This window comes from Hyperolius riggenbachi, chromosome 3 (genome assembly GCF_040937935.1).
Source record: "Hyperolius riggenbachi isolate aHypRig1 chromosome 3, aHypRig1.pri, whole genome shotgun sequence".
In the NCBI taxonomy this organism is placed as follows: Eukaryota; Metazoa; Chordata; class Amphibia; order Anura; family Hyperoliidae; genus Hyperolius; species Hyperolius riggenbachi.
Genome location: NC_090648.1, coordinates 226,082,494 through 226,102,746, shown reverse-complemented (window position 1 = coordinate 226,102,746; position 20,253 = coordinate 226,082,494). Strand labels below are relative to the sequence as shown.

The 20,253-nt window shown below is 42.1% G+C and overlaps 1 protein-coding gene across 1 annotated transcript in view; it reads left to right on the top strand.

Annotated features, from left to right (window-relative positions):
- MAPK8IP2 (mitogen-activated protein kinase 8 interacting protein 2) overlaps window positions 1-20,253 on the top strand; it is a 110,611-nt gene that overhangs the window by 74,359 nt on the left and 15,999 nt on the right. Inside the window, exons 3-5 of the mRNA XM_068275868.1 lie at window positions 11,621-11,875; window positions 16,590-16,662; window positions 16,995-18,848. Coding sequence (XP_068131969.1) covers window positions 11,621-11,875; window positions 16,590-16,662; window positions 16,995-18,848 — 2,182 coding nt within the window. The remainder of the gene's footprint in view (window positions 1-11,620; window positions 11,876-16,589; window positions 16,663-16,994; window positions 18,849-20,253) is intronic.

Here is a 20,253-nt window from a genome sequence, read left to right as displayed (position 1 = left end):
TTTTGGCATACAGCTCATGAAAACCCCAAATTCCTATCTCAAAAAATTAGCATATCATGAAAAGGTTCTCTAAACGAGCTATTAACCTAATCATCTGAATCAACTAATTAACTCTAAACACCTACAAAAGATTCCTGAGGCTTTTAAAAACTCCCAGCCTGGTTCATTACGCAAAACCGCAATCATGGGTAAGACTGCCGACCTAACTGTTTTCCAGAAGGCCATCATTGACACCCTCAAGCAGGAGGGTAAGACACAGAAAGAAATTTCTGAACGAATAGGCTGTTCCCAGAGTGCTGTATCAAGGCACCTCAGTGGGAAGTCTGTGGGAAGGAAAAAGTGTGGCAGAAAGCGCTGCACAACGAGAAGAGGTGACCGGACCCTGAGGAAGATTGTGGAGAAGGACCGATTACAGACCTTGGGGGACCTGCGGAAGCAGTGGACTGAGTCTGGAGTAGAAACCTCCAGAGCCACCGTGTACAGGCGTGTGCAGGAAATGGGCTACAGGTGCCTCATTCCCCAGGTCAAGCCACTTTTGAACCAGAAACAGCGGCAGAAGCGCCTGACCTGGGCTACAGAGAAGCAGCACTGGACTGTTGCTCAGTGGTCCAAAGTACTTTTTTTCGGATGAAAGCAACTTTTGCATGTCATTCGGAAATCAAGGTGCCAGAGTCTGGAGGAAGACTGGGGAGAGGGAAATGCCAAAATGCTTGAAGTCCAGTGTCAAGTACCCACAGTCAGTGATGGTCTGGGGTGCCATGACAGCTGCTGGTGTTGGTCCACTGTGTTTCATCAAGGGCAGGGTCAATGCAGCTAGCTATCAGGAGATTTTGGAGCACTTCATGCTTCCATCTGCTGAAAAGCTTTATGGAGATGAAGATTTCATTTTTCAGCATGACCTGGCACCTGCTCACAGTGCCAAAACCACTGGTAAATGGTTTACTGACCATGGTATTACTGTGCTCAATTGGCCTGCCAACTCTCCTGACCTGAACCCCACAGAGAATCTGTGGGATATTGTGAAGAGAAAGTTGAGAGACGCAAGACCCAACACTCTGGATGAGCTTATGGCCGCTATCGAAGCCTCCATAACACCTGAGCAGTGCCACAGGCTGATTGCCTCCATGCCATGCCACATTGAAGCAGTCATTTCTGCAAAAGGATTCCCGACCAAGCATTGAGTGCATAACTGAGCATAATTATTTAAAGGTTGTCTTTTTTTGTTTTAAAAACGCTTTTCTTTTATTGGTCGGATGAAATATGCTAATTTTTTTAGATAGGAATTTTGGGTTTTCATGAGCTGTATGGCAAAATCATCAATATTCATCAAATCAAATTTTAAGATGATGCAGAATTATGCAACTGTTACTGCAAATCTATGCAGCTTGAAAATGGACCAATCAAATGCGTTCACTGCAAGATTTGATTAGTCTATTTCACGTTAGATTTTCATAATAATTAGCAGAATTCTGTATCATAATAATTAGCAGAATTCTGTATCATAATAATTAGCAGAATTCTCATTCATCTCAAATCTATCTGCACCTCAATAACATCCCTACTGACTAATGTGGATGTGGTACATGTAGATTTGGCCAAGACATTTAATGAACACAAGACAGACATAGCTGGCACTGGTGTGTAGATTTTTTAAAAAAATGCTGGCAGTCTAAGCGTTGAAACATCATCCATACATGAGGTTATAGACCCCAAAACCAGTTTAGATTTAGGTCAGGTATCCGTATAAATCTGCACATGGATCACCTATTACCAGGGCTGTGGAGTCGGAGTCGAGGAGTCTGAGTCGGAGAAATTTGGGGTACCTGGAGTCGGAGTTGGTGGTTTCACTAAAGTGAGGATTCAGAGTCTGATAATTTTTAAACCAAATCCATAGCTTTTGTAAAAATTAGACTAAGGAGTCGGAGTCGAGGAGTCCCGAGTCGGTGGTTTCATAAACTGAGGAGTTGGAGTCGGAGTTGGTAGATTTCTGTACCGACTCCACAGCCCTGCCTATTACATATAGTCAACCTTTGTTAGGGCTCTAGTGATTGGCTATGTTGGATTATTTCAGTTTATCACTACTAAATTTCACCACAAATGGGGAAATATCCAGGGCTGTGGAGTCGGAGCAATTTTGGGTACCTGGAGTCGGAGTTGGTGGTTTCAAAAACTGAGGAGTCTGAGTCGGTGTCGGATGATTTTTGTACCAAATCCACAACCCTGGTAAGAATTACACTAAGTAGTCGGAGTCGAGGAGTCTGAGCCATTTTGGGTACCTGGAGTTGGAGTTGGTGGTTTCATAAACTGAGGAGTCGGAGTTTGATGATTTTTGTACTGAATCCACAGCCCTGGAAATATCCTTATCCTCTTCTCTCACCACTCTACTTCCTATAAGGAACAATGTGCAAATTTAGCCTGACAGAGGGTTGCTGGCTTATACTTTGCTATCTTCTCCTAGCTGTTTACTACTGTAAAGCAGTATCTCCAGTCACAGAAATAGAACAGTGTAGCTCTTTGTGGACAGAATGAAATGCATTAGCCTATGAATCAGAATCAGATTTATTTCGCAGCAGTTGCCACACTTGGAATTGTTTGTGGTACACATCGGCATAGAGCATAGTACAAAGCGGCATTTGAAACATAGTAGTGCAAAGCATACAATGACGAACAGACAAATACATTAAAACAACTTAGTGCAAAAAAACATGTGCAGACAAAAATATTTAAGGTATTGTAGTGCAAAACTACATGCGGAACCACGGAATAAGCACATATTTTTTTAGGCCTGGTCACAAATGTGCTATTTAGTTTTTCTGTGTGTGTGACTTGAGTTCAGAAGGCACACTGCTTGGGGGAAAAAGGAGTTCCTGTGCCTGGAGGTTTTGGTGGAGATAGCCCTGTAACGATGGTCCGAGTGCATGCGGTTGAAGAAGCGGCTGCCGGGATGGTGCGGGTCGTTCGTGATCCTGTATGCCCTTGTTTTCAATCTGGATGCGTGGAGGAGGTCCAGAGGTGGCAAGGGTGACCCAATGATTCTTTCCGCTGCCTTGATTACTCTTTGTAGTCTGTACTAGTGTTGGGCGAACAGTGTTCACCACTGTTCGGGTTCTGCAGAACATTACCCTGTTCGGGTGATGTTCGAGTTCGGCCGAACACCTGATGGTGTTCGGCCTTTTAAGTTCGGGTTCGCCCCGAACTACTGAATGGCCGCCGAACAGGGCCCCTGTTCGGCCGAACAGGGCCCTGTTCGCCCGAACATGCCGCAATACGGCCCCCCTATGGGGTCGCAGGCATAATGGAGGAGCATGCCCCGATCGCGGGGGGGGGGGGGGGGGTCGGAAATTCCCCCCACCCCCTCCGCTAGCGCTCCCCCCTCTGCCCGCTTCCCCATAAAAAAAGTTTAAGGCAAGTTAAATAGTACTTGGTGGCTGGCCTGGCACTGGCAGTGGAGTGAGGAGGAGTCCGAATAGCAGAGTGACGCGTTGAGGCCGGGCAGCGGGCGGTTCAGCGGTAGTACCCTTGTGGTACTTCCGCCCTTTCTCTGACCTCACGTCCTCTGCATACGAGGGTACGCGTCACGCGTACCCTCGTATGCGTCATCACGTAGAGGACGTGAGGTCAGAGAAAGGGCGGAAGTACCACAAGGGTACTACCGCTGAACCGCCCGCTGCCCGGCCTCAACGCGTCACTCTGCTACTCGGACTCCTCCTCCTCCTCACTCCACTGCCAGTGCCAGGCCAGCCACCAAGTACTATTTAACTTGCCTTAAACTTTTTTTATGGGGAAGCGGGCAGAGGGGGGAGCGCTAGCGGAGGGGGTGGGGGGAATTTCCGACCCCCCCCCCCCCCGCGATCGGGGCATGCTCCCCCCTTATGCCTGCGACCCCATAGGGCCCCCAAAATGGGCATGTTCGGGGGTCCCATTGACTTCCATTGAGTTCGGCGTTCGGGCCAAACATGCCGAACATCTGGCCCATGTTCGGCCCGAACCCGAACATCCAGGTGTTCGCCCAACACTAGTCTGTACCTGTCGCTCGTGGTGGATCCACCATACCACACGATGATAGATGAGCACAGGATTGACTCGATGGTGGCAGTGTAGAAGCTTGATAACAGTTCCTGCGGCATACCAAACTTCCTGAGTTGTCTTAGGAAGAACAGCCGTTGCTGCGCCTTCTTTTGACTGGCCTTCTATGTCCTTAAATCCTACAGTTGCAGGTTGAAAATCTCTTGATTCACATAGGACCCTGCTCTGTCTGTTTCTGACTTCTATATGACTGCTCTATGTTGAGCAAGTCAGAGACACACTTTAAAGTGTTATCTGATATGAGTCGATTTACACCTATTCATGTGAATGAGAACATAAAGCGGATCAGAGATGAAAAACTAACTATAACAAGTTACTTGTCTATATAGTGGGTTGCAAAAGTATTCGGCCCCCTTGAAGTTTTCCACATTTTGTCATATTACTGCCACAAACATGAATCAATTTTATTGGAATTCCACATGAAAGACCAACACAAAGTGTTGTACACATGAGAAGTGGAACGAAAATCATACATGATTCCAAACATTTTTTTTACAAATAAATACCTGCAAAGTGATGTGTGCATAATTATTCAGCCCCCTTTAAACTGAGTGCAGTCAGTTGCCTATAGACATTGCCTGATGAGTGCTAATGACTAAATAAAGTGCACCTGTGTGTAATCTAATGTCAGTACAAATACAGCTGCTCTGTGACGGCCTCAGAGGTTGTCTAAGAGAATATTGGGAGCAACAACACCGTGAAGTCCAAAGAACACACAAGACAGGTCCAAGACAGGTCAGGGATCAAGTTATTGAGAAATTTAAAGCAGGCTTAGGCTACAAAAAGTTTTCCAAAGCCTTGAACATCCCACGGAGCACTGTTCAAGCGATCATTCAGAAATGGAAGGAGTATGGCGCAACTGTAAACCTACCAAGACAAGGCCATCCACCTAAACTCACAGGCCGAACAAGGAGAGCGCTGAGCAGAAATGCAGTCAAGAGGCCCATGGTTACTCTGGGCGAGCTGCAGAGGTCTACAGCTCAGGTGGGAGACTCTGTCCATAGGACAACTATTAGTCATGCACTGTACAAAGTTGGCCTTTATGGAAGAGTGGCAAGAAGAAAGGCATTGTTAACAGAAAGCATAAGAAGTCCCGTTTCCAGTTTGTCACAAGCCATGTGGGGGACACAGCAACCATGTGGAAGAAGGTGCTCTGGTCAGATGAGACCAAAATGGAAGTTTTTGGCCAAAATGCAAAACGCTATGTGTGGCAGAAAACTAACACTGCACATCACTCTGAACACACCATCCCCACTGTCAAATATGGTGGTGGCAGCATCATGCTCGAGGGGTGCATCTCTTCAGCGGGGACAGGGAAGCTGGTCAGAGTTGATGGGAAGATGGATGGAGCCAATGGGAGACTGGAGCGGAGGTTCACCTTGCAGCAGGACAATGACCCTAAACATAAAGCCAGGGCAACAATGGAATGGTTTAAAACAAAACATATCTATGTGTTAGAATGGCCCAGTCAAAGTCCAGATCTAAATCCAATCGAGAATCTGTGGCAAGATCTGAAAACTGCTGTTCACAAACGCTGTCCATCTAATCTGACTGAGCTGGAGCTGTTTTGCAAAGAAGAATGGGCAAGGATTTCAGTCTCTAGATGTGCAAAGCTGGTAGAGACATACCCTAAAAGACTGGCAGCTGTAATTGCAGCAAAAAGTGGTTCTACAAAGTATTGACTCAGGGGGCCGAATAATTACGCACACTCCACTTTGCAGTTATTTATTTGTAAAAAATGTTTGGAATGATGTATGATTTTCGATCCACTTCTCACATGTACACCACTTTGTATTGGTCTTTCATGTGGAATTCCAATAAAATTGATGCATGTCTGTGGCAGTAATGTGACAAAATGTGGAAAACTTCCAGGGGGCCGAATACTTTTGCAACCCACTGTATCTTATCTAAAGTTTAGATAGTTTACACAGCATATCTAGCTGCAAACAGCTTCACAAGTTTATGATTAATTATTCCTGTGATACAATGAGGGCAGACATTTTCTGTTTGTCACATTGTCACAGGCTGAGGGCTGGAGATGCTATCAGCTTGTCTGTGTCTAAATTCAGTCCCCTCTCCTCCTCCCTCCTCCCCTCTGCCTCTGAAATCAATGGCTAGTAAACTCCTCCTTCTCCTGCCCAGACTGAGCTCCCATAAGCCCTTGCTACAGTGCCAAGGCACAAAAGGATCTGTGGGCGAGGCTTGTTTAGTTTATAGGGAATTAGAGTATTAAAACAAACTAAAAAAAAGTATTTGGCTTGAGGAATGCCCTATAAACTATATGAAAGGAACACAATTATGCAATGAGTAAAAGTTTATCTCGGATCCACTTTAAAGAGTACTCGAGTTGGCATATTGTTATCCTAACAGAACCCGGAAGCATGTTGTGTGCATAATGACATGCCTCTGGGTCGTTGTACTGCCGCTGCCAGTCCACCCCCAGCGCCGCCTTGCACCCCCTTAAAAGATCGCCAGGCTAGCGACAATCTGCTTGTCGCTAACCTGCTTTATTTATGTGAGGCTGTCAGTCAGCATCGTAGCATCTTGCCCTCGATTCCAAGCTTCCCCCCGCCTCTCCCCACCTCTGCTAGCTTCCTCCAATAGGAAGCCAAGCAGATTGTCGCTAGCCTGGCGATATTTTAAGGGGGTGCAGCACAGCGTGGGGGGGGGGGGGGGGGGGTGTGACAGTGGCGGTACAAGGACCCAGAAACATGTCATTGTGCACATGACATACTTCTGGGTCCTGTTAGGATAACCATATGCCACCTCTGGTTCTCTTTAAAGAGCATTATAAACCTGCGATTACTGTATTGTTGCTTTTGTCATGCAGCATGTTGCATTTTTGTGAATGCTGCATGTTTTGTTATTGAGAATGCATTGCAAATGTACAGTGGGATGCAAAAGTTTGAGCAACCTTGTTAATCGTCATGATTTTCCTGTATAAATCATTGGTTGTTATGATGAAAAATGTCAGTTAAATATATCATATAGGAGACCCACACAGTGATATGTGAGAAGTGAAATGAAGTTTATCGGATTTACAGAAAAATGTGCAATCATTGTTTAAACAAAATTAGGCAGGTGCATACATTTGGGCACCACAAAAAAGAAATTAAATCACTATTTAGTAGATCCTCCTTTTGCAGAAATTACAGCCTCAAAACACTTCCTGTAGGTTCCAATGAGAGTCTGGATTTTGGTTGAAGGTATTTTGGACCATTCCTCTTTACAAAACATCTGTAGTTCATTCAGGTTTGATGGCTTCTGAGCATGGACAGCTCTCTTTAACTCACACCATAGATGTTCAGTTTATATTCAGGTCTGGGGACTGAGATGGCCATTCCAGAACATTGTACTTGTTCCTCTGCATGAATGCCTTAGTGGATTTTGAGCAGTATTTAGGATTGTTGTCTTGTTGAAAGATCCAGCCCCATCGCAACTTCAGTTTTGTCACTGATTCCTGAACATTGGTTTCCAGAATCTGCTGATACTGAGTGGAAACCATGCGTCCCTCAACTTTGACAAGATTCCCAGTCCCTGCACTGGCCACACAGCCCCACAGCATAATGGAACCACCACCATATTTTACTGTAGGTAGCAGGTGTTTTTCTTGGAATGCTATGTCATTTTTTCTCCATGCATAACACCCCTTGTTATGCCCAAATAACTCAATTTTAGTTTTATCAGTCCACAGCACCTTATTTAAAAATGAAGCTAGAATGTCCAAATGTGCTTTAGCATACCTCAAGCGGCTCTGTTTGTGCTGTGAGCGGAGAAAAGGCTTCCTCTGCATCAGTCTCGCATACAGCATCTCCTTGTATAAAGTGCGCCGAATGGTTGAACGATGCACAGTGACTCCATCTGCAGCAAGATGATGTTGTAGGTCTTTGGTGCTGGTCTGTGGGTTGACTCTGACTGTTCTCACCCTATGTCGCTTCTGTCTATCCGAGATTTTTCTTGGTCTGTTACTTCGAGCCTTAACTTAAACTGAGCCTGGTGTCTTCCATTTCCTTAATATGTTCCTAACTGTGGAAACAGACAGCTGAAGTCTCTGAGACAGCTTTCTGTATTCTTCCCCTGTATTCTTCCCCTAAACCATGATGGTGAACAATATTTGTCTTCAGGTCATTTGAGAGTTGTTTTGAGACCCCCATGTTGCTATTTTTCAGAGAAAATTAAAAGAGGAAGGAAACTTACAATTGACTCCATTAACCCTCTGGGCGATACAATTATATCGCCCAGGAGGTGGCGCAGCACTATTTTTTTAAATTTTTTTATTTTTTAAATCATGTAGCGAGCCCAGGGCTCGCTACATGATAGCCGCAGCGCAGCGGCATCCCCCCACCCACTCCGATCGCCTTCGGCGATCAGAGTAAGCAGGAAATCCCGTTCAGAACGGGATTTCCTGCTGGGCTTCCCCGGTCGCCATGGCGACGGGGCGGGATGACGTCACCGACGTCATGGACGTCGTGACGTCAGAGGGAGTTCCGATCCACCCCTCAGCGCTGCCTGGCACTGATTGGCCAGGCTGCGCAAGGGGTCGGGGAGGGGGGGGCTGTGCGGCCCGGCGGGTAGCGGCGGATCGGCGGCGAGCGGCGGCGATCGGAAGTTACACACAGCTAGCAAAGTGTATTATACAAAGTGTATTATACAATAAATTATACAAATCGGCCCACCAGGGCCTGAGAACTCCTCCTGCGCGACATACCCCGAGCTCAGCTCGGGATTATCGCTCAGGAGGTTAAATACTCTTTCTCATAGTTGAATTAACCTGTGTATTTTGGTCAGGGGTCACTGAGCTTACCAAGCTAATTTGAGTTCCAATAATTAGTTCTAAAGGTTTTGAAATCAATAAAATGACAACAGTGCCCACATTTATGCACCTGCCTAATTTTATTTAAAATTATTCTGCACTTTCTGTAAATCCAATAAACCTAATTTCACTTCTCAAATATCACTTTGTGTGTTTCCTATATGATATATTTAACTGACATTTTTTTATCGTAACAACCAACGATTAATACAGGAAAATCATGATGATTAACAAGGTTACCCAAACTTTCGCATCCCACTGTATCTCAAATATATGGTACTAATTGCACAATTACATGAGATCATAAGAATACAGAATACACATGCATCCATTAATTCTAAGAGGAATCCCTAAAACACATGATTTCCAGTCTTGTATTTGAGCTAAATGAGGGACGCTAATGGACCCAATTTACTCAGATCATGTTTCTGACCTTGCTCAACCTATACCATTGGTGTCTGACTTATAGTCAACTCAAGGACTGTGAATTTGTTTTGAGTGTTATCAGGAAGACGAGACTGTAGAGGAGCAAGGAACTAAAGAAAAAAAAGATGGTGACCTGTTAACGGACCACATTTCTGAGATGCAGCACCAGGGAACTTGCAACTTTGCAACTGGCAAATCTTGCTGTCTGTTGTTGGCATTGAACCCTGCAGAGTACTGTTGGCAGAAAAGAGATAATGAAACAAAGCTTCAGCGGCCAGAAATCTGATGATTCATTTGGAACTCTCATTAAAACAATTATTTCCTGGAACACATTAACTGTTTGAACTATTTGATAAGTGTGTTTGATTTTCAGGAACTTGCCCTGGACATTTTTAGAATAAGCATATCACAGCTGGCCCTTTGAACCAGTGTTAAAAGGGATGGGTCTCTTACTAAGTTGAACTAAACAAACACCTATGGAAATGGTTTGAAAGAGAGACTATTAAGTTTTTAGGTAACTGTCAAGTCCTTTTCACACTTGCATTGTGACGCAGAAGCAGTGATAGCCCTATAGAGCTATCACATTAATCGCGGTGCGATGGGTACTGATACAGTAATGCACTGCTTGCAGTCAACAGTACGACATGTGCACTTCCACCAGAGTAAGGCATACTTAAATGATATTGTATGCCTCACTGTATAGCTTCACTGTTAGCATGTGGTGCTCATCATGAGGTCGTGATCACGAGTAACCCGTTTTTTGCAATCACAAGGTTGTAATCAGCATTCGTGATCGTCTCTCGATCCTGAATGCACTTGTGATTGCACTCGTTACCTGATTCGTGATCACGAGTTACTCGCAATCACTAGTCTGTATTCGTGATTAAAAAACCTGCCGAATTTAGCGGTTATTAGCAAAGCCCCCTTACATGCTAGAAACACTAAATTTGCCAGATATGTTAAGAAGAACACTGGGAACAAGAGGAAATTAAAAAAAAAAAAAAGACCTTATAGATTTTAACGTTTCAAAGGAAAAAAGTATACATTTAAATGCGGTAAATGACAGTTTATGTATTTACCACATTTAAATGTATATTTTTTTCCTTTGAAACTTTAAAATCAGTTGGTGTTTCTAGCATGTAAGGGGGCTTTGCTATTAACCACTAAAGTCGGCGGGTTTTGGCGGGTTTTTAATCACAAATACTTTTGTCCTTTGAAACTTTAAAATCGATTTTCTCAAAACCTATAAGGTCTTTTTGAAAATAAATTTTCCCTCTTGTTCCCACTGTTCTTCTTAACATAACTGGCAAATTTGGTGTTTTTAGCATGTAAGGGGGCTTTGCTATTAACTGTTAAGGTCAGCAGGTTTTTAATCACGAATACCACTCCTGATTCGTGATTACATGCGGTTATTCGACTCAAAACCGCACTCGAGTCGGATATCCCTTTCTACTCATGATCATGCTCAGAAGTCAATTCGTAAGTGGGCAGAATCGAATTCATGATCACTCGAATTTGTGATTGGGGGTATCCGAGCACCACTAGTGGTTCGACCTTTTGGGAACATTTTGGGTTGCGATTGAAGCAAAGGCAAGAAACAAGGGTGAAAGGGGGCTTTATTTGCGCTATGTTTATGAATTGATATTTTATTTAATTTTTTTATATTATTTTAATGATCTGTGTTCAAAGTCATGTTTACAGATAAATATTACATTGGCAGGCATGTTACTTTGCAAAGCATGCAGACAGTGCCATGCCTCTTCTGTATGTCTCAGTTGGCACAGTGACAAGCCAATTTTGGGTCAACAGGCTTAAAAATCTTCCTGCAGTTGGCACAGTTTACCGTCAAGCTTCTTTTATGCCTGGCAGCCAGTGTTCTGCCTGAAAGAACAATCAGTGCTGCTGGCGGAGTGGTCACAGACAACCGATCATGACTGTTGCTTGAAAATGTCAATCGCCTCACCTTTTAAAAATGAACAAGAGGTATCAACAAAAATATGCTTTAGTGAGCGTATTTTTGTTGATGCCTGTATGACAATTTTGCAGTTTTACCTGGACAGAGTAATAAAGTTTATGGAGTTTACATGCTCTGCCTAGTAATACTTGACCCTTTCTCTTCCAGTGCTGTAATTTTTTTTAGTATCATCTTCGTGCTAACATTTTACTTCATTTTACATAATTTCAATGTAAACTAAATTCTGGAAATATGTCATTTTTGTGTGCTCTGGTCTTTGAAATAGTGCAGTGAGTTAAAGAACTTATTAACCAAGCTGTAATGCTTGTGCTTCTTCTTAGGAAGGTCTTGGCTTTGGAAGATGTGACCCTTCCCGTTCTATCTGTACTTTTCAAGAGGATTTTCAGGAATTTGAAATGATTGATGAGGAGGAAGATGAGGAGGATGAGGAGGAAGAAGAAGAAGAAGAACTTCAGGTTCAAGAAAATATAAAAGAAGAAGGGTCACCTCCTTCACCAAGTCCTTCACCTCTTCCACCTGAACATTCACTGAAAAACAGGCCATGCACTCTGAAACTTAATGTACCTCGATCCCAGGTGAGGTGACAAGCAATTTAGAGAGATGTAATGTTCAAGGCAGAAAGGTCATGGTAATACAGAAGGAGACAGTCTTGGGTGTATGGAACTGCTGTGAACACATTGGTTATACTACCATGGCTGCATTCCTAACATTTAGGATTTTATGTAAAGCTACAGGGTTTTTGGTGTAGTTCTTAGCTTTCCAGGGAAGGTGTCCAGGTAGCAATCACTGTTGAAGAGCTGGCCATGCTTGCTGTCTGTTTGTCTGTTCATTAAAGGACCGCTATTGCAAAAATTGTAAAATTAAAATACATGTAAGCACATTCAAATAAGAAGTACAATTCTTCTAGGGTTAAATGACCCATAAATTACTTTTCTCCTATGTTGCTGTCAACATAACCGACAGGTTTTGGGGTAGCCCAACATCTCATGGGTGGTTCTCAGGGTTTTCTTTATTTCCAAAAGCACGTAGCGAATGGCGGTTGCTCTGTCCAACTGCAAAAAAAAGTGTGCAGCCAGCAGGGAGCCTTGCCAGCATATTTGTATAACTTATTTTCAGGGAGTGTCTTTATAAAGAATAAAGGCCATGCTGAAACTGAGAGTCCCCCATGAATAGATGGACTAGCCCAGTGATCTGCAAACTTGGCTCTCCAGCTGTTAAGGAACTACACGTCCCACAATGCATTTGCCTTTATGAATCATGACTGTGGCTGTCAGACTCCCGCAATGCATTGTGGGATTTGTAGTTCCTTAACAGCTAGAGAGCCAAGTTTGCAGATCACTGGACTAGCCCAAAATCTGTTGGTGCTGATTTCTACTACCTACTGGAAGTGAGAGCAACATAGGAGAAAATACATTTATGGGTAATTTTACTCTGTAAGAAATGTACTTCTGATTTGTATGTGTTCACATGTATTTTACTTTTTTTATCTTTTTTTTTTTTTTTGCAAAAGTGGTCCTATAAAACCAAAATTGTATTTTTTAATCTAAAGCTGTAATTACAAAGTAGGATTTTTGGTATGTGTGTGTGTGTGTGTGGGGGGGGGGGGGGAGAGTTTATTTGCAGGGGCAGGAGATGGAACCTGCACTGCAACACATCCACTCTAAATAACAGGCAAATGAAATGAAGTAATCTAGGTGACTGAACTTGTCCTTTAGATAGATGCAATGTCATTCGAGACAAGACACAGAACATTTATCTTGCACAATTCTCCTGGTCAACTAAAAGCATCAGAGCTGCTGCCAATAGGCCGTGCTCAGTCGGCAGTAGCAGTGTTAGGAAGTCTTGCCCAAGGTCTCTTTACTGAATCAGAGCTGGCTTACTGACAGGGGCGTAGCAATAGGGGTTGCAGAGGTAGCAACCGCATCGGGGCCCTTAGGACAGAGGGGCCCCAAAGGGCCCTCCCTCAACTACAGTATTAGACCTCTATTGGTCCTGTGCTCATATTAATCACTTCTATAGATACTTTGAATAGTGGTAATCATTAACAAACTGTTCCCCATCCCCTTCTTGCACCTCTGACACTGTAGTTGCCATTGGCCGGTTTTGGTGCGCCGTATTAATTGTTATGTATAGAGTGCATGGGGGGCCCCATTGTAAAACTTGCATCGGGGCCCACAGCTCCTTAGCTACGCCACTGCTTACTGAACAGGAATAGCCGAGAAATTAGAACTTAGATTTGATAGATACTGTAAAACCTGAAAAAACAGAAAAAAAACAGAACATAAATATAGACATTTAGGCATAATGTACAGTTGGCACACATGCAGAGAGAGAGAGAGAGAGGCCTGCCAGAAATATGATTTTTCTTCTGTGCCAGTGTTGTGTACAATCTCGGCTGAGAATCTAGTATTTGTACAGATGTCTCACAAGCAATGCATTATGTTCTAACCATTTTTGAGGCAGCTTTGTATCAATAGGGGTACCATCAACCTCTCAGCAAACAGCCAAATACCCACAAAGAATGGAAAAGAGCTCTATCATATGTACACTTTATTGCCTTCTTTATTGCCTTATAGCAGAATACACAGAACTGGCATGCACAACATTTCATGCTTGGACTGCCCTTCCTCAGGTGCCTCATTGTCACTTGACATGTGCATCATGCAGGTCTTAAGTCTATCCTTAAATCATGTTTAGAAGCACTCCAGTAGCTGTCAATAACACAGAGTTTTTTTTCTTTTTTTGCACAATGTCGCGGACATATACTAGTTCAGTGCTGACCAACTCCAGTCCTCAAAGGCCAAGGTCCTCTCACATTTTTGGCACAGCTAAAATTAATTGATGGGATTGAATCAAGAAAGGCGTGGTTAATAAAGTAGAACACATTTCTCCATTTCTCTGTCCATCCTAAACACAAGCATGGATATGGCCCTCGAGGACTGGAATTGGACAGCTCTGCACTAATTAATACTCACATTTATGCACAATACTAGCACAAAAAATTTCCTGTGGGTGTTTAACCACTTTATCCATCACTACAATATATCTACATCCGCTGAAACTTCATCTAAGTCATGAGGACATAGATATACATTTTGTAGCAGAAGCAGTGCTGTGCACGATTGGGCTTGCCCTGGTGCAAACTTCTGACACTATCTAATGCAGCACTAATTGGTGAAAGCGAATATATGTTTCCTGAGCCAATAAGATTGATTTTTACCATTAAAAATACTTTTATTTTTTTAGTTCATAGTGAAAATGTACACAGCAGCATTATTTCATAATCAAATATCTTCACTATAAATTGTGACAGGAACATAATCTAAGTTTTGTGTTAAAGAGTAGGAACAGCCAAACAAAATTTGTGTTATTTATCTACAGTATCACTTTTTATTTTTAAACTGGAATTAGTAAAATTGAGAAATAATGTGTTTTTTTTTTCATTTTTCTCCTCTTTTCCCATTAAAATGCATAGAAAACATATTTGCTTAAGGGGAAAAAATGCCATACAATGAAAGCCTAGTCAGGTTTGAAAAAAAACAATATATATTTCATTTAGGTGTCATAAGTAGGGATAAAGTTATTGCTGATTAAATAGGGACATAGCTAAAGTGTCAAAACTGCTCTGGTGCAAAAAGGGGAAACAGGGTCTGGATGTGAAGTGGTTAATGGAAGTGAATTATAAAATAAAATAAGGTCAGGAAAACCTTTAAGTTATAAGGTAAAATAGGCATAAAGTGCAGTAAAGTCATATAGTCCATCAAGCCCATTGTCTACTATAAGCCATCCCTTTTTCAGTTTCAGTTTCTTTACTGTTGGCATTGATAATTTGCTGATAATTAGATAGAAAAGGCAAGTTATTATGACAAATATTAAATGCAATAGCTAACTAAAAAAAAGATTCATAATACAAGCCTTCAAAAAACTAGTCCCCTTCTCCCTTTCAGACACATCTAAAATATGCCAGAAGAAGGAGAGTTATTTCACAAAATCTTGCATTACACAGCTTTTTTTAGTTAGTTAAATGTATCATTTTTAAAATATCTTATTTTGTACATACATCATCCTCTTAGCTAACAGGTTATACAAAGTTTTTTGTTTTGATGATACTTAGAGGAGTCTATTCTTCCTCCTACCCAAGCAACATTTTCTGAGCAGCTACCTGCTGAACAACCTCAAGGGTTAAGGTATTAACAGTTAAAAATTGGTGAATATTTTTTTATTTTTTTTTTATCAAATGCAAAAATCCTTTGGTGGTTGAGGCAAAATAGTGAAATGTTTTCTCCCGTGACAAGGTCATAGGTAAAATTTCCTCCTGGTGACGATTCCATGATTGTGCAAAAAATACTGCATGCTTGGGTGCCATCACTCCTGTGTTAACCAACCCTTCTGGTGGGTCATATTGGCAGTTTGCTTTTGCTTTTCAACCCAGCATGCAAGTAGATCTTTTTGAACATTTTCTTGATCTTCCAGATCTTGCCTTGACTCTCCATTTTCCCATAACTGACATTTTACTGATTATTGTACAGGCTGGATGGATTTTCCTACCTTTTGATAACGTTTCCCTATGTTGTAGGCAGAAAATGTCATTTTCAGATGTTCAATCAGGGTCTAGGAAAAGCTCATAGTTACTAAGTGACAGCTCATGGTTTGGAGTGTCAGAGAATTTAATACATTTTCAGTTGTCAACAGATGACACCCTAAAAATGGCTTATGCGACCTAATAAAATATTTATGGTTAGGGACCTTACCAAACAAAAATCTTAATCACTGGATGAGTCAGAGCGTCCCAACTTTTTCACATGCTGCAATTATTACTTGTGTGCTTTGAAGTTTAAAAAATAAGAAGTAATTGTGCACTAAGGTTTGTAAATTTCTTGTTTTTTAACACACTATTCCCTGCAGTAGTTGCTTACAAATTAAATATTTAAATATTTAATTAAAAGTAGTAGTTTAGCCAGGGGTGCCCAAATGTATGCATATAACCCTAGCTGCGGGGAACATGCAAACTCCATGCAGATAGTATCTTGGTCAAGAATAAAATTCCAGACTCTTGTGCTGAAAGTAGAAGGTTCTAGCTACAGTACTATGCCAGAGCTTTAAAGATTGTATGTATGTATTCAAATCAGTATGTGATTTTAGACCACAGTCACTATTTCTACTAAAGAAGTACGTTTGGTTGATGTAACAATTACTGCTACAGCATGCAAGCTATTACATATTTATTAATGTGGTAGGTGGTACAATTATATTGGATTATTTTGAGATATTCTATTCTCTGAATCTCAGGACACACTTAACAACAACGGTGGATTCATTTCCCAGAGTGACAGCTGGGCAGATCCTGAGAGAAATGAGACTGGTGAGAGCATTAGACTCTTTGCATGTGTCTTTGTTCTGCGTTCATCGTCTTCTTCTTTTTCTCATTATTTTATATTCTGCATACATTTATTATGGCAGGGAAATTCTTCTCTATCATAATAAAGCCTTGAATGTGTCATATTGTTAAAGCAAGGCTATATTTACTTTTTACATGTTTTCTTTTACTCTGAAATATATCTGGCTGTTTGAAAATATCCACTAACCACCTACTTGCATGGTAATTTTATAGGTGTTCCATATTCATTTATAGTTTTCAATCATTTGGTTGCTCAATTTGAAGTTTTGCACTAATACATGTTCTTAAACTTGCAGAATTGGAATCTCCATCAGAGGTCACTCATTGTGACCTAGACTCTCATGAAGAAGCTGACAGCGACAACAATGGAACAGAACTTGAGAGTGGAGAAGCCACTGATGTGTCTAGCGTTGTGCCTGATAGCAAAAAGCACTCAAGCCATGGGGACTCATGGCCTTCAGATCCAGAGTTTAGAGTATTCCCAACTCCACAGGAGAATCTGGAAGATCTGAGCCCTGATCAGAGAGAGAGCACAAGAGGTCACCCATCTAATTCTTCCAATGAAACAACATCTCCATCCTCAGATCCTGGCATTGAAGCTGATCTGACCAGCCGAAGTCGGTATGTGTCAAGTGGACATGGCATACCAGATCTATGTTCTCCTGGCTCAGATTCAGATATAGAAGGTGAAATAGAAGCAGCATTTGCTTGTGAAGGTGGAAGACTTGTGGGAAACATGATCTCATCAATATCAGAGACCGAGCTGGATTTGACAAGTGAGTCAAGTAGTGGCAGATCTTCTCATCTTACCAACTCTATCGAAGAAGCTAGTTCTCCAACTTCTGATCCAGAGCCAGATCATGTTGGAGTGGGAGGCCTTCAGGGCCTTAAAGACTCCATTCTACTTGATAAAGAAGAAAACAGTGCTCCTTTAATGATTGAGCCAGAAGACAAATACAGTACATGGAATGCAGATGAAAAAGGTTTAGGTCTGGTGGAAGCAGATCACAATAAAGAACGTAGTTTGGAAAGTATCCGGCGCTCCTTCTACTTACCTGTTGGGCCCAAGTTAATGCCAGATACTGATGCCAACAGTGAGTATGACTCAGATTCGGAGTCAGAAGCTGATTTAAGTGAGGATTCAGATTCTCCCTGGCTGCTCAGTAACCTGGTAAATAAAATGATTTCTGAAGGCTCATATCCTATAACATGTCCAGATGAATGCCTTCAGAGGCAGACAAGTCCATCTTGTGACACTCTTTCACCTGCTTCTGAGTTAGATCCTGAAACTGCCGGTCAAGACATTGAAGCTGATCTTGGCACCCCTGGTGATTTATCAAAAGAAGGCCCAGAAGCACAACAGAGCATAGAACTAGTGGATATGGAAACATTGCAACATTCTTTAAGCCATCATGAGAGAGAGGAAAGTGGCCCTGGCTTATATGTCCTACATGACTCATGCGACACGGTAACTCCAATCTTTGAAGGACTACCCCTTCATCTGGAGGGACTCTCTCATTCTGCAAAGTGTCGATCCCAGTCTCCAGGAAATACAGTTGAAAGGAAACTTTGGTCTAGATCAGGAGAAATTATACAAGAGCCAAGAGAAGGCTGGGATATTGATCGTGATTTGGACTCTGGCATCCTGGAAGATAATGACCTCTGTGACGACCTTTGCCAAGAACTAGACCAAAATCAACCAACATTGGACATTTCAACAGCTAAAACTAATCATGGTTTTAACCTAGAATATACTGTTGACGATGATGAAGACATTCCATATTACAGAAGCCTTAAGGGTCCAAACTTCCAGAGTTGTGTTGAAGAAGAATCTTTTATGGAGAACCGCACAGCTGAGCCACGGCTTCTGGATGATTCATTGGCATACGACTCAATGAAATACACGCTAGTGGTTGATGAGCACACTCAACTTGAGTTAGTTAGCCTTCAGAGATGTACCTCAATTCTAAGTGATGGTAGTGACCTCCTGAGAGCTTGTGATAATTGTGATTTAGAAGATGATGATTTTGGAGATGAAGTTGAAGTCCCTGAACATGAGTCTTCTTCAGAAGACTCATCACCAGAACCTAACATGCCTTTCTCCAAAAAATTCCTTAATGTCTTTGTAAACAGCACATCACGTTCCTCAAGTAAGTTATATTGCTACCTTGTGAAGGTGCTTATCAATAATCTTTTCTTTCTCTTTCTTCTGAGATCCAGTAATGCTGTTGTGAGGGCTGTTATTTTGCTGTGCAAACATTGCTGTTTTTGTGCAAAGTTCAGTATCCCATAGCCATAACTCAAATTGTAGACTATTCTGTCCTTATTATTTCTGATTGAATGCTGTGGAATTTTAAAGAGTACCCAATCCATAGCCACAGTTCAGGGTTAGGGTGTGGCCCTGGGCACTCTAGAACCCTTATGCACTTTCTCTTCAGGAACATATGTATATTCATTTATGAAAGTTGGTAATACCTGGTGTTAACTAATAAGGTCTTTAAAAGTTCACCTAAACATTTTAAAACTATGCCACGATTCTCCATTCATATAATGATGCCTGATTTGTTTAGCATACTCTTTTGCATCATTTTAAATAATTGCCTGTAAGCCCATATGCAATTATCTTTTTCTCTTGAGTTTTCTCCTAGAAGATAATTTTTCACCTTTTGTTTAATATAACTTTTCAGCACAATGCAAATAGGTGAAAAAGCACTGTCAAATTATTCTTATTTTATTAATAAGGTATAGAAGTATCACCTAGGAGAAAAGTTAGGAGAAAACATTTATTTAATAAGGGCCTTATACAATTCAAGGTGATAAGAAGCTGAAAACGTGCAAGCTTCTTATCACCTCACTTGGCTCTGGATTTACCAGAAAAAATTAATTGCCAAAGTCACCTGAGTGATGTTGTAGCATTAAGAGCATAACTCAAGCAAATATTAGGAATTCGGCATTGTGAGTCTCCTATGTACTGAGCAATGGGGAGTGAGGCATTTGTGCTGTGGAGCTGTCTTCAGCACCACTGCACTGCTCACTGCACTGCTGCCTCGCTCCCCCAGGAGATGCGTGCGTACCCGTCGCAAGAGCCAGATGCTCTTTGCTCTTATCATCCATTCGTCACTTCCTGGGGGACCCGCCATGACCTCCCCCGCTGCCTCCAACATCCTCTTCTTACTGGGAGCCACAGCAGAAGCATCTTTGAATGTCCCGCTGGGGCTCTCCATTTGTCCACTAGGTGGACCAATGAGAATCGTCCTGATTCTTATTGGTTTGATGAGATTCTGATCCACCTAATGGACAAATGGGGAGCCCCAGTGGGACATTCAAAGAAACTTCTGGTGGGGCTCCCAGTAAAAAGAGGATGTCGGCGGCATTGTTCAACCACAGTTGAACAATGCCGCCGACGGCATTGTTCAACCACAGTTCTACCTGTTTTGAAAACCCAACAAAAACCCAAACTTAAAAAAGACAAATTTTGACAGCAGCCATGTTAATTAGTGTAAATTAGACTTATTACCTCTGGAAATTTACTTTTCAGATTGAAAAATCCTTTGC